This window comes from Girardinichthys multiradiatus, chromosome 23 (assembly GCF_021462225.1).
Source record: "Girardinichthys multiradiatus isolate DD_20200921_A chromosome 23, DD_fGirMul_XY1, whole genome shotgun sequence".
Taxonomy (NCBI): domain Eukaryota; kingdom Metazoa; phylum Chordata; class Actinopteri; order Cyprinodontiformes; family Goodeidae; genus Girardinichthys; species Girardinichthys multiradiatus.
The window spans coordinates 35,359,495-35,374,787 of NC_061815.1; the positions used below are offsets into that span (position 1 = coordinate 35,359,495).

The 15,293-nt window shown below is 40.2% G+C and overlaps 1 protein-coding gene across 4 annotated transcripts; it reads left to right on the plus strand.

Annotated features, from left to right (window-relative positions):
- Positions 1–78: 78 nt before the first annotated feature.
- Positions 79–14,228, plus strand: LOC124860261 (BEN domain-containing protein 4). Of its 4 annotated transcripts, none has more exons than XM_047353408.1 (6): positions 79–2,410; positions 7,597–8,160; positions 11,154–11,245; positions 11,327–11,392; positions 11,476–11,716; positions 13,788–14,228. In XM_047353408.1, exons 1-6 carry the CDS (start codon positions 1,984–1,986, stop codon positions 14,018–14,020), a joined length of 1,623 nt encoding a protein of 540 aa, XP_047209364.1. In that variant the 5' UTR covers positions 79–1,983; the 3' UTR covers positions 14,021–14,228. The 4 variants fall into 4 exon arrangements, with proteins under 4 accessions (XP_047209364.1, XP_047209365.1, XP_047209366.1 ...); XM_047353409.1 differs by having other exon boundaries at positions 11,330–11,392; XM_047353410.1 differs by having other exon boundaries at positions 11,366–11,392.
- Positions 14,229–15,293: the final 1,065 nt, after the last annotated feature.

The following is a 15,293-nucleotide window of genomic DNA, read 5'->3' on the forward strand; positions in this document are numbered from 1 at the left end:
TGCTGATGCCTAAATACTGAAACAGTCGTCTTAATTAACTTGTTATAAATGGAAGATGAGCTTCAGTTCAGCGCCTATAAACAAGTGAAAAACCCTGACAGCAGTTTGTGCTTTCACTCATGCAGAGATGTTTCACAACAACACTTCTACTGTTTGAGTAAATATATTGTCTTATAGAGAATAAATCTCACTCCATAAAGGAAAATTATATATTTATTAGTTGTTTTTTTTTTTGTTCGGCAGTATTTTTTATGCTCTTAGTTGTTTTGTGACAGTTTGTCTCCTGCAGTGTTTTTTTTTTCTTTCTTTTGTTGACTCAGTTTTCTATATCTTTACCAATTTTCTCATTTAAACTTGCCCTTCTTTCCACATGTAGCACTTTAAACATATGCTTTGTAAAGCGCCTTGAAACGACATGTGTTGTGAATTGGCGCTATGTAAATAAAACTCAATTGAATTGAACTGAACTGAGTTGATATGTTACTGTAGCTACAGTACCTTGCAAAAGTAAACGTTTTTTCACATACAACTACAACATTCAGTGTACTTTATTGGGAAGGCGAACCTCGTGCGAGTTTTAGGTCTTTTACAGCCTCTATCTAGAAGGTTTTCTTACAAGACTACTCTTTATTTAGCTCCATCCATCTTCTCATCAACTCTGTCCAATTTCTCTGTCCCTCCTGAAAAAGCACATGTATGCTCTGTCCCAATTAAGGTTAAAAGTGGCTAGATACAAATGCAGCCACAATTATTAAAATGTTTATGTGTTAAAAAAAAAGAACCCCTCATAATTATGCAAAAATCTGTGTTGATCTAACACATAAAATCACAATAAAATGCATTCTAGTTTGTGATTGTAATGTTACAAAATATGACAAAAAAAAATGATCTGTGTGGTGATTTTCATCCTATTCACTTGAGGTCATTTTATTTCTCTTTGCAGATTTGTGCAGCTCTGATTTCATTTGCTCTTCACTTCAGTATTTTACGGTCATTTTGCTTCTTTTGTTGGCATTCTGAGATTAATTTTGCTTTTGAAATTTGTTCCTGTGTGTAGCCTACTGTGTGATTTTTCTTCAACTTAACAAAAAGCCTATATTTACATTAATTTCTATAAAAAAGTTGAAGAGTTGCTACACCTTTGTCTTATTGTCAACGTAACCAATAACTTTTATATGCTGTAAAAATTACTCACACGCGTAAAAACAGCTGACCAGTGTGGTCTGTTTGAACGGAAAACCTGTGGTTAGCAGCAGTGGGTGAAAACCTCATGTTTTAGACCTATTGAGGCGGCGCCCCCTTGTGGCGATACAAAGTTTTAAGCCTAGAGGCTTCTGGGCAGCTGTTAGCTGTCTCTTAACAGCCGATGACAAACATTAATCTACAACAGGCTGAAGATATAAACACATACGTGTTTAAGATGCTCGTCTGTGGGCTGTGACTTAAGGCGAGATTAATCAGACCATGAACATGCAGTACATTTTTAAGACAAATTGATTCAGTTGAATTATATGGTTGATAATAGACAGTTTCTTTCTTTCTTCTTGATCTTCTTTTCTTGATCTTCATTATCGTAGGAATAACCTTTAGGCTTGTTTCATTAATATTTGATAATCCAGTTCTCTCATTTATGTTGATCATTTTTGTTCCAGAGCAAAATGGCCACTGCCTTTTCCTTTCTTTGTAGGTTTTTTTATTTTATTTATTTATTGTAATTCCATATCGTAGCTACAACTGCTACAGCGCCCCGCTGTTCTCGGTGGGGATGTTGGCTACAAAGAAGTCCCGCCTGTATTACCCTCTGGAGGAGTCTTGGTGTGCGCTCCCGACTGGGGATTGGAGCGGCCACTTGTCAGTAAAGCAGCTTCACGCCGTGCATGTGTGTGTCTGAAGGGAAACCGAGCCAGACAGCTGCGGTCGGATCGTTCAATCATCAGCTGTCAAGCCAGCACGCCACAAAGAGTAGCGTGACACCCGGCCGGTATGGAGGGAGAGATGCAACCCGCAGATGAAGGGCCCTGCGCCCCGAAGATGTGCAGACAGCTTCGGGGTCCGTACAGCACCCTGAAACCCTTCCAAAGCAAGCGCTCCGCGGGCAAGTCGCGCTTTGACCGGTCCGCTGTGGTGGAGCTGCCTCTGTTTCCCGACGGGCATCCCTTCACTTTCCATCCCGAGCAGCCTCATCCTTCCCAGCAACAGCAGCAACAGCAGCGGCTGCAGCACCTCCACCAATGCAGCGTCGCTATCAGCAGCAGCCAGCAGCACCACCGTCTCCCATGTGAGGCCAGGCCCAGCAGGAGGGTCCCGACATCCACCTCAGCGGCAACGGCATTCCTTGGCTCCCAGCGACGCTCCTGCAGCGGTTCGGAGCCCAGGTTATCTCCGGACTGCACCTACGGTATCAGCACAGGTGGGTGTGAAACTTGTCTAGAGTGGACCCTGTTAGTTCTGCTTTGTCTCTTATCTTTCTTTTAAAAACACGCGAGTTCAGTTTTCTTGTTTTCAGACAGAGCTGGACCAAGGCTTTACGGGGCCCTAAGCAGAATTTTTCATCCCCTTTATACCATCCATGCTCGCACCTCCAGAAGGTGTTTTAAGGGGTGTCCAGACTGGTGGCACGTCAAAACCAAAAGCCAGAGGAGGTTTTGTTATAAAGATATGGGTTTCAGCCCTGGGCGATGCAACTAAGGGGGCACCATTAGGAGAAAAAATATCTGTTAGATGTCCTCCTGGGGTCTTCTTATTGCTTATTTATGTCAATTTGATGACAATACACTCCCCCATTTGGTGAGCAGTGTTAGCACTAATTACACTGAAGATAGTATTTTAATTGTTGCTTATGATTTGGCATCTAACTAAAGGTAGTTTTCTGTTTCATTTTTATTTAAGAAATCTGGACTACATTTAATCATCTGCTGTTTAATGTCTTAAATACTTAGACTGAGTAAACCTCAACTGAATAGTTCCCACCGTCTCCCACTAAACAGGGATTCTTTAAAACCAAATGTAAGGCTTAAAAAATCTGTATTTTTATCTGTGAAAACACAAAAAAGAGGGTTTTTGATGTGCCCTTGAACCACTTTGAGACAAGCTGGAAAAGCAATTTAAATAGTGTGGATTATTCTACATGGATAGAGGTATTCTACAGTAATTACAGATGCTTTTAAATTGAAGTTGTGATTTTTAAAACCTATATGTGAAAAAAGAGGGCTCTTAGTTCCAAAAGAGGGTTTCAAGAAACATAATTCTGATGTAAATGAGATTAAACCGACCAAATGTCCTCCCTGGAACTCTCTTGGCGCAAAGCCAACGAATAAATCCCTTCCTTTAAATCTGGGAAGACTGCATGGACAAAACCTGCACCTAGATTTAACAGTTCGGCCAACACTGCGGAGAAAAGCACCAAGAAGAAAACAGCTGCGGACTGTGGTCACAACAAACCATAGAAGCAAACCAACTAAAAACACGAATATTCCACTAGAAAACATGTTTGCTCCACTTCCACTAGGCTTTGACTCCCCGATTGAAAGTTAATCTTCAAACACCAACAAGAGGTTTGAGACAAGATTGCTCTCTAAAGGGTTTCCTCCTTAGTGTCTTCAGAAAGAGCCAGCCACTTGGCCACAAACCCTAATAGTGGGTGATGAAGGCATGAAAGAGATTTCATACTTTTGCAGCAATAAAAACACCAAAGTACCTGGTTTTGTCAATAACGGTGTCTGATATCTCAGAGAAATATTGATGATCACGGATCAACAAAAAACTGAAAAACCTCATCATACACTCAGTAGGCCTTGATGCTGTAAAGCAACAGTCGGAAATCTTGAAAGAGGATTTTATTCATTTGCTGAACAAAGTTCATGGTCTCAATATCAAGGTGATTTTTAGTGAACCTCTGCCGCCAGTTTGGCGTGGAGATGAGAGATTCAGCAGATTGCAGATGCTTAAAAAATGGCTTAAAGATGCATGTGTTGCAAAATCGGTGAACTTTATCGACAACATCAACATTTTCAGGAAACGCAGACATCTTTTCAAGGCTGATGGATTTTGTCTTAATAAATCTTTCCAACATTTGTTTATTCTGTGAATTAAAAAACAGAAGCCTCAGCCATTTACAGTAGATGACAAGAAAGAACACAACTGACAGCTGACAGTTACTACTTATATCTGGGATATGTGTTTATTATGATTGCTTAATCATTGCGGGAGACCTTAGCATCTATGTTGACAATATCAATGTCTATACCCGCTTATCCTTGGCAGGTCCCAGGTGTCGATCTCCATTGGTCGAGGGTACACCCTGGACAGGTCACCAGGCCATCACAGGGCAACACCGAGACACATTCCTTTTTAAGGACAATGTTTATTTTAGTATAACCCATTAACCTAACTGTCATGGTTTTACATTGTGGGGGTGTGCCAGAGTATCCAGAGAGAACCCACGCATGCACGACGAGAACATGCACACTCCATACAGAAAGATCCCAGGCTCAGATTCAAACCCAGTACCTTCTTACTGCAAGGCAACTGTGCTTCGCACTGTGCCACTGTGCAGACCTGATAAGGAGTAAAGATGCAAACGACAAAACACAACAATAACAGAATGCGCCTCCATCTTGTTTTTTCTAAAAAGAAAAAATAAGCTCAGAAAATGTTGTGGAAACCAATTAGTTTTCCTCATGGTGATGTAGTTTAAAATATTTTTTCCTTATCGTACACCACGTAAAAAGGTGGTGTGTAAAAACAGCCAGTCTACTTCTAAAACATTCACTTACTGACCTACAAAATGTTTTATTCAGAAACAAAATTCTCCCTATGGCCCCATCTGGTTTCGAGGCCCTAAGCAGCTGCTTGGTTTGCTTATGCCTTAGGCCGGCTCTCTCTTTTGATTCATTGTGTATATTTTGTGTTTGCTTCCAAGACATAGGCCCCTAAGCTGTAGGCAGAATCAATAAACTGAAAGAAAAAGCCAGCATCACCTAATCCTCATATTTTCCATTTCTTCCTTTGTTCCTCCTGTCAAACAGTGATTGATTTACTCGTGTAATGGGAGCAATCGTGATCAAATCTCCATTTTATGTGCACAAAATTACACTCTTTGCATCTCTCCCCTTTTCTCTGTGCATCATTAAGGGTTCTCACCATCATCCTGTTGAAACACATTGTTCCCTGCTCATTTTTATTTATTTTTCTTCCTCAGCTGCTGTTCATTAACGGGCTGCATACAGGCAAGAAATGTGTTCCCCATGTGGAGGGCTGGTCCATGGGAGCCAACATTTAGATGAAAGCGATGAACCTTATCCTGGCAGTTTGAAAATTAAATATTAGACAGCATCCTGTAATCAGATTTTAATCTGGTTATCTCGGCAGGCAGCAGAGGCTCTGCATGCTGTTTATTTTTTTAAGCTTTACAGTCAAGTTTTCAGACAGACTCTAGGCAGCTCAAACTGGTGCATAATAAATCTTTTTATTGCAAATGTTAATAGTGTGTTTTAAGATCAATTGAACCTGGTCCTATTGTTTGCTGATGTTTTGACATGCACTTTGCATGCTAAATTCAATCTGCCCAGGCAATGCAAGATGCTCGACTCCTCAGCTGATAATGATACATCAACGTGCTTTTATCTGCACAAATGAGACAGGTTATTTTCTTTCTCTTTGCTGTAGGGGAAAAACTGAGTGTCCTTTTCTATGAAGAGCAGCAGCAGAGACCCTAGAACCTGCAATCAGTTCAGCACACAATAACCCAAATTGCATTGAAAAGCCTTTCCCAAAGAGGCGTGATTAAAACAAATGGGCCTCATAAATTTGCTTCTGCCGACCGTGGTGTTTTTAATGAAATTTTATGAGGTTCCCAGCTCACAGTGCCACAGACCAGGAGAGGAGGGGGAGATTGTGAGGAGGTGGGTGAAGGGATGAGGGCGAATGATATCAGGCACATCTCCACGGGTAAACAGAGATAGCACACATTTTAATAAATGTGACACATCTGTCCTTGGCTGATAGATACGTCTGAGCGAGTGGCACCGCCGCAGCGGGCGCCCAGAACTTATTTCATCTGTTTCTGCGAGTGTCTGTTTGTGTGTTTTGTCTGCAGCGACAGACTCATAATCATTATGTGGAGGTGTGTGGATTAATTTCACTGAGACGTGTTCAGACTACCAGGGAAATATGCGCACTGAGGCCTGAATCTGGACCATAACTATGTGCTGATTGTCCTGGTCACAACAGATACCGCGACCTTAGAGTTTATTGACATCTGAATAAATCACCATAATCAAGCTGACATTTCTATGAACAAAGCAGCCCACAGAAGGCTTTTTATAGAACACATTAGCTCAAAAAGAGAAGGAAAAGGAAGTAGCATCTTACTTAGTATATTAGCAGATGAAGCAATCGCTAAATTTTCAAAAGACTATTCACAACCAAAGAAGAGCAACACATTGTGCAAGTCATCTAAATTTGTAACATCAAATACCCAGCAAAAGAATTCATACTTCAGTTAGTTTTTTTCCCAGTAACGATCTGAAACATGTGGCGTGCATTTTTATTCATCCTTGAACCAATACTTTGTATAACCATCCTTCATTGAAATTACAGTTGCAAGTCTGTTGGGTTATATCTTGACAAAATAGCTCAAGTCAAGCCAGATAAGATAAGATAGACTTTATTGATCTCACAATGACGAAATTAACTTGATACAGCAGCTCTTAGTAACACACAAGTAGGGTGCAGATAGTTATGAAAAAATGTGCAATCAAAGAAGAACAAGGTAGATGTGCAAAAACAAGTAGTAATAATAGAATAAAATAAAATATGTACAATAAGTAGTGGAGGTGATTGTGCTAAAGTGACAAGGATTGCAGGTATTTACAAATACAGAGGTTATTAAATGAGTTATTATACAGCAGAATTGTCTGACTGTGGTGGAGATGAAGGCCCTGTGGTAGTGCTCCTTCCTGCACTGAGGGTGTCTCAGTCGGCCACTGAAGGAGCTGCTCAGCTCCTCTACAGTCCGGTGCAGTGGGTGAGAGGTTATGTCCTTGATGGATGTGAGCTTGGCTAACATCCTCCTCTCAACCAGATTGGAAAAAGATCATCTGTGCACAACAGTTTTCAAGTCTTGCCACAGATTCTCATCTGGCTTTAGAACTGGACTTTGACTGGGCCATTGTGATGCATGAATATGCTGTGATTTAAAGTATTCGATTGTAGCGCTAGCTGTCTTATTATGTTTACGGTTGTTGTCTTGTTTGAATGTGAACCTCAACTACAGTTACACGTTATTTTTCCATCTTTCAAAAGGCTTTCTTTCAGGATCACTCTTTATTTAGCTCCATTCATCTTACCATAAACTCTGTCCAGCTTCTGATCAGTTCCTCCAGAGTTACCATGTCTTTTTGGCTGCGTCCCCGAGTTTAATCTGGGAATGGAATGGAAAGGATGTGCGCCATAATCTTGTTTTGCACTTTTTGAGCTGTAATTTATAATGCTTTCACCTTCAGATAAGAAGTCTTGTCAACAAATAAAACTAGAAACTGACCATAATAGACAGATTCTGCTTCTCACATCTCCTGATCCCCTCCTCTTCCACAGAGAACCGTCTCATCTTAGATGCCTTCGCCCAGCAGTGCAGCCGAGTCCTCAACCTTCTCAACAACGGCCGTCTCCTGGAGCCTCCCTCTTCCTCCCTTAGCTCTAACATCAAGCTGGAAGATGGACGAGGAGACGCTCAGGGGCTCCACAGCTCCTCACAGGGGAAGCTGAAACCCCAGGAGAGCTCTTCCACCACAGATCCAGAGGAAGAAGCCCAACAAAGCCATTCAAACCAGCAACAGACCTCTGCAGTCCTCCGCATCTTCACAGACTCCCTACAGAACTACCTGCTCTCTGGGCCTCAGCAACGTTTGGCTGCGGGTCTCGATGGTGAGCAGTGTGCTCCTGCGGAGCCCGCTTCAGAGGTGTCTCCATCGAGACACACCCTGGGAGGCTGGGGGTCCCCAGCTCCGTCAGAGTCTTACGGCCACCCATCGTCCACGCTGCCGGAAGAAGACGAGGAGGAGGAGAACTGCTGCCCACGCTGTCTGGAGCTGGAGCAGGAGGTGCTATGTCTGCAGCAGGAGAATGAGGAGCTCCGGAACAAACTAGAGAACATTCCAGGTTTTGTAATCATGGCCAGAACCTCATTAGGGTTTTGTTGTTAATTCCTGTGATGTTTAGATAGCTTATATTTTTAGTCCTATTATTTATGTAAGGTCTGCACAGTGGTGCAGTTGGTAGCACTGTTGCCTTGCAGCAAGAAGGTCCTGGGTTTGATTCCCGTCTGGGGTTCTTTCTGCATGGAGTTTGCATGTTCTCCCTCTGCATGCGTGGGTTCTCACCAGGTACTCCAGCTTCCTTCCACAGTCCAAAGATATGCCTGTTAGGTTAATTTGTCACTCTAAATTGCCCTTAGGTATATGAATGAGTGTGTGCATGGTTGTTTGTATGTTGCCCTGTGATGGACTGGCGACCTGTCCAGGGTGTACCCTGCCTCTTGCTCATAGACTGCTGGAGATAGGCACCAGCTTCCCTGTGACCCACTATGGAATAAGCGGTAGAAAATGACTGACTATTTATGCAATAGGACAAATATATAACTGCTTCACAAAGACAAAGCATGAGAGTGAAACATAGGAAAAATAATACAGACAATTATAAGCCCTAATATTTCAAATGATCATGAGTGAAAGCATGTTTAAATGAAAATGTGGGAACAGTTCAGGCCAGAGTGGATTTTAGTTTGAGGGCCTGTGGGTCCTGGCAGACATTCACGTTCAGATGTTAGTTGTAAAGCAGCCATAATTTGAAATTACATTTGTAGTGAAACAGTATTACATGTGCAATATTTTCCATTCTTCCGAAAGTCAATACCCATCCTTCTAGTAACCCTATAGGAAAGTCACATGTGATTATAGATCATAAGGCATCATTGCAGAATGATGGGTAGAAATGTAATCATAAAGTTAATCTAGTCAAGTAAATAAATTCAAAAAGTGAAACATTTATAGAGTCATCGCAAACAGTGGTGTATTTAGATTATTCAATTCAGTTTATTTATATAGCGCCAATTCACAACACATGTTGTCTCAAGGCACTTCACAAAGATCAGGTACATACAGGGGTTGGACAATGAAACTGAAACACATGTCATTTTAGTGTGGGTGGTTTCATGGCTAAATTGGACCAGCCTGGTAGCCAGTCTTCATTGATTGCACATTGCACCAGTAAGAGCAGAGTGTGAAGGTTCAATTAGCAGGGTAAGAGCACAGTTTTGCTCAAAATATTGAAATGCACACAACATTATGGGTGACATACCAGAATTCAAAAGAGGATAAATTGTTGGTGCACGTCTTGCTGGCGCATCTGTGACCAAGACAGCAAGTCTTTGTGATGTATCAAGATCCACGTTATCCAGGGTAATGTCAGCATATCACCAAGAAGGACGAACCACATCCAACAGGATTAACTGTGGACGCAAGAGGAAGCTGTATGAAAGGGATGTTCGGGTGCTAACCTGGATTGTATCCAAAAAACATAAAACCACAGCTGCCCAAATCACGGCAGAATTAAATGTGCACCTCAACTCTCCTGTTTCCACCAGAACTGTCCGTCAGGAGCTCCACAGGGTCAATATACACGGCCGGGCTGCTATAGCCAAACCTTTGGTCACTCATGCCAATGCCAAACGTTGGTTTCAATGGTGCAAGGAGCGCAAATCTTGGGCTGTGGACAATGTGAAACATGTATTGTTCTCTGATGAGTCCACCTTTAGTGTTTTCCCCACATCCAGGAGAGTTACGGTGTGGAGAAGCCCCAAAGAAGCGTACCACCCAGACTACTGCATGCCCAGAGTGAAGCATGGCGGTGGATCAGTGATGGTTTGGGCTGCCATATCATGGCATTCCCTTGGCCCAATACTTGTGCTAGATGGGCGCATCACTGCCAAGGACTACCGAACCATTCTTGAGGACCATGTGCATCCAATGGTTCAAACATTGTATCCTGAAGGCGGTGCCGTGTATCAGGATGACAATGCACCAATACACACAGCAAGACTGGTGAAAGATTGGTTTGATGAACATGAAAGTGAAGTTGAACATCTCCCATGGCCTGCACAGTCACCAGATCTAAATATTATTGAGCCACTTTGGGGTGTTTTGGAGGAGCGAGTCAGGAAACGTTTTCCTCCACCAGTATCACGTAGTGACCTGGCCACTATCCTGCAAGAAGAATGGCTTAAAATCCCTCTGACCACTGTGCAGGACTTGTATATGTCATTCCCAAGACGAATTGATGCTGTATTGGCCGCAAAAGGAGGCCCTACACCATACTAATAAATTATTGTGGTCTAAAACCAGGTGTTTCAGTTTCATTGTCCCACCCCTGTACATTCCAATTAATCCTAACCATTGAACAGTGCAGTCAGATTCAGTTATTTATTCAAATTGGATAAAAAGTTTTTCTATCTAAGGAAACCCAGCAGATTGCATCCAGTCAGAGACTTACAGCATTCACTCCTCCTGGATGAGCAAGTAGAGACAGTGGACAGTCACTGGCGTTGACTTTGCAGCAATCCCTCATACTCAACATATTATGATGTACACCTAATGAAAGCCCCTAAATTATTTCTAACACAAGAAATGTTCTGTAATGTCAATGTGATGGTCTTCACAGTCATGGTGAAATGGTCCATGACATTTAGGCGGGTTTGGATCTCTTTATAAAATGAGTTCCACTTTTTGAATTCACTTACTAAGATTAATTCATTTTCAGTGATATTTGAAAATGAATTGAGAATCATTATACATCTGCTGTGACAACAGAAAATGCAGCTTTACATTACAACCAATATTTATATTATTAACCAATATAAGAGGAATCTTCACTTTACCTCTGTGATCAATAGGAGAGGACATTCAAATAGGAATTGCAGTTCTGAAGACAATATAATCAAGATGGAAGAAATATAAGTTATAAGTTATTTCTCAGAATTTACAAGACAAGTAAAGGAAGTCATCTAAGGACATGTTTGCAGGATAACTAAATCAAGTCATCTTGTTTCAGGGATTTTTTTTTTGGATTGTTTATTATAGTTTTTTTTGTTTTTACAGTTCCCTGTCAAAATGCCCTTGACTACTTCAAGGCTGTTCTTGAGTTTCACCACCAGCTGGCCCAGCCAATGTCAGAGGAGCAGCTCAGAGAGGTGAGTCAGACTTGTGCTTGTTGTTGTAAAGGATTGTCCGTATGATAAGGAGTAAAATATAACATTATATCCATCTTCAAGCAGTGTGACAATATGGAATTAAAAGATGTATCTCTGCAGGAGGAAGAACAACAAACAGTTTTTGAGGTTTGTCATTTAATCTATGAGTCATATATCTGGTTTGTTGTCACACCCAAACTCCATCTGAGTTTAACTCCTCTTCCTTTTAGGGGAGTAAACAGCTCCTGGAGAATTACCCGCTCTTCATCACCAACAAGCAGTGGGACGAAGCCGTCAACTCCTCAAAGAAAGACGGCAGAAGGCTCCTGCGCTACCTGATCCGCTACGTCTTCACCACGGATGAGCTCAAGTTCTCCTGCGGTTTGGGCAAAAGGAAGCGCTCGGTGCACTCAGGAGATCCAAACCTGGAGAGACGGCCGCTCAACCCCATCAAAGTCAGCTGCCTCAGAGGTACGTCGCCTGATTCTCGGCTGATTTAGGAGAGTATGCAGTCACTTATTTTCTGCAAACAACAATGGGCATCAGATTTTAGAGCATATATTTAAAATTAAAGTGTGACACAACTGTCACAAATCCAGGTTTTCTCCTCTTATATCAGTGTTTTTTTTTTATTCTGAAGACTAATGTGTCAGCATTTTGAAGCCTTTGGCAGTAATAATAGTCCTTTATTTGTTTATTTTTTTACAGATATGTCTTTTGAGGTCTTTTGAGTGGCCATAAAGGGCTTTGTGCCAATGCAACTGTAGCTTACAGTAGGTGGTTGTAATGCTTTTGACAACATAATGTATACACATGGTGTCCTGCTACTGTTTTGGTGGCAACAAAAAGTATCTTACCGTGCTATGCTACGGCTCCTTGCACCTGAATATTGGTGTCCCAAATTGCGGGAAGCACGCAAGAAAGGTTTAGGAGAGCTTCGATACAGTTCAATTCATTATAAAAAAAAACTCCAAACATTAAAATATGTCAGTCAGTCAGTCATTTTCTGGATTCTGGATTTTGTGTGCACTGTTTGAGCTATGCTCCTATGGAACAGATTTAAATTATTGCACAAAAAAGCTAGAAAAACCTCCTCACCTGCATCCTGTCACAGTTCTGGTAGGGATGGGGAGGCGGGGCTAAGTGGTACCCTGGGTAAGAACCTCTTTCAGCTGCCAGACGCACAACCAAACACCTCTCTGATAACCAAAAAAAACATTTTGTTGGGTAACTTATTTAACACATTAAGAACTATGGAAAATGGATCTGGTCTGATCTGATTTTAATTGACTGACATAAATTGATTTATTGGTAGGTTAGATAATGATTTCAACAATGTTTTAAGGAAAACTGAGAGCATTTGTGATCCCTGTAAAATATCTGTCCAGATTTGACTGATCTATATATTCTAATTAACATTTCACACTTGTCTCAAGGCTCCAAATGCCAAAAAGAACCTTTTTGTGTTTTTGCCAATAAATGTTAGATAAATTAAAATAAATAAATCAAATTGTGGATCTGAGAATCTGAGTGAAGAAAGATCTAACTAAAATCCCTGTGGTATGGCGCCCTGGCCAAAAAGCCACATCACCCACAATAAAATCTGCCACTGCATGCTGCTGTTGAAAATGCTGATTGTGTTTACTCTTGTAAGTGAAACTAAAGGTGAAGGTGCTGAAACCTCCCTTTATATAAAAGGAAATTCTGTGCAATTTGAGGAAATATTTTAATTCAGACGTCATTCCTGTGGTGGTAATATTATGGTAGGTCAGAAAATAAACAAAGAAAGAAACGTACAGTATATGCAAAATACTAAGAGCTCATAAAGGGGATGATGCCCTCTTACATTCTTTTTCTTCAGCATGGTCATGTCTCAGTTTCTTTTTTGCTATATGTTTATTTATATATATATTATATAAAGCAAACAACAAAGCTGAATTCTAAATAGAAAATTAATTCTTTTACTTTATTTGTATTCCTTATGAATTATTTTTCCCTCATGAAAGGAGACTTAATAAAGTTCAAATGCAATTTTAAATCTTTAAATCTCAGCATTATTCTCAGAATATTTTTTATGAACACTTGTTTTATCATGGCATTCCCCTTTTTTAAAGAACTTCCTTGTAAGTGGAGAGCATTTAATGTTTTTGACATCCTAAATGGACAAGTTTTTGTTATTATAATAGTACCATTGTATTATAATCAGATATGATTATTATCCCATGTAGTAGTATATATATTCAGATCTTATTTTAATATCAAGCTGGCAGAGTGAGACATAAAAATGCCAGATAATCAGAAGTTATAAAACTAAACTTAAACTAAACTAACCTAAAACTCGTTTTTTTTTTTTAAACTGTAGCAAAACAAACACATACATTAGATAGACTGTGTTTTTTGGCCAGTTTCTTCTCATCCTCCTCCACCAAATATGAACTGAAGCCTTAATTATGTCAAATCCTGACTGAAATTAAAACTTCCCTTTGAATTCCTGTGAAACCCCCCCCCCCAAAAAAACTACTTTTATTTAAAATCTTGCCAGAGTTTATCCGGATGCACTGTGCCTCAAACCCAGACTGGTGGATGCCCTCAGAGGAGCAGATCAACAAAGTGTTCAGCGATGCCGTCGGCCACGCCCGCCAAGGCCGGGCTGTAGGTACGTTCCTGGGCAGCAGCGGCAGCAGCACCAGCAGCCTCTACATGGACGCCTTCGACGGACATCTGTCGCAGGATGAGCTGTTTCTGAAAGGTTGCCAGAACGGCCAGTCGGACTGAAGTTATACAGAAAATAATAAAGCTTATTATGTAGCTGTACAACAACATATCCAGAAACACCAACCTTTACCTAAAAACATTCCAGAGAAAGTGTATTATACAGAATACAACTCCAGCCCGTACTTTAAATAATTTTATAACCTTTTTGGTTTTTATTTTTCGGTCACAATTTGCTTTAAATAATTTTATAACCTTTTTGGTTTTATTTTTCAGTCACAATTTGCTTTAAATAATTTTATAACCTTTTTGGTTTTTATTTTTCGGTCACAATTTGCTTTAAATAATTTTAAAACCTTTTTGGTTTTATTTTTCAGTCACAATTTGCTTTAAATAATTTTATAAACTTTTTGGTTTTTATTTTTCAGTCACAATTTGCTTTAAATAATTTTATAAACTTTTTGGTTTTATTTTTCAGTCACAATTTGCTTTAAATAATTTTATAACCTTTTTGGTTTTTATTTTTTGGTCACAATTTGACTCTTGGCAGTTTTAAATTAACGACAATTTGAGGTTTCTTTTTTTTACTACTTTAAATATGGCCGTTTTATTTCACTGTCCATGGGTTTGTTCTGTTTAGTTTGTTTGTTTAGGGTTAAGTGAGTTTCAGAGAATATCTTGTGTGAAATTTCTGGCATAACTATGTTAGACTTACTGTATATCTGCAGAAAAAGCTGCACCTTGATAATATTCATTACTGAAAGTAGCATTTAAACTGTTTGCATCTGTATGAAAGCTGTTTTATCCGTGATGTTTAACAGGAGTGCCTCTGAAAACATCACATCCACTCTGCTGCACATTGACTTTCATTTCTTCTCCGTTTAAGTCAAAGGAGAACATGTTGGTCAACACTGGAGACTTAATTCAAGTTTACAGCCAAACTCAAAAATTATCTTTTTATTTTAGATGTAGTTGCACGTAGCTGAAACCAGATATTTACATACATTGTAGAACAATACACGTAACATTTTTTATTCCTCTTTTCGGTCCATTGGTTTTACCAAAATTAAAAATGCAAAATGTCAGGATAATGAAAGAGAGAATATTTTGATTACTTTCTCCAAAGTATGAAGTTTACATTGATTTCCTTAGAATTTGGTGGAATGTTCTTTTAAACTGAATGACTTGAGTCAAATGTTTTGAGGATCCTTCCACAAGCTTCTGAGCATAGTTTGCTTGTATTTTGGCTCTTTCCTCCTGTCAGAACCGGCTGAGCTGAGTCAGGTTTGCTTGTTGTCTTCCTCACACACCTTTTCAGCCCTGAATACAACTTTTC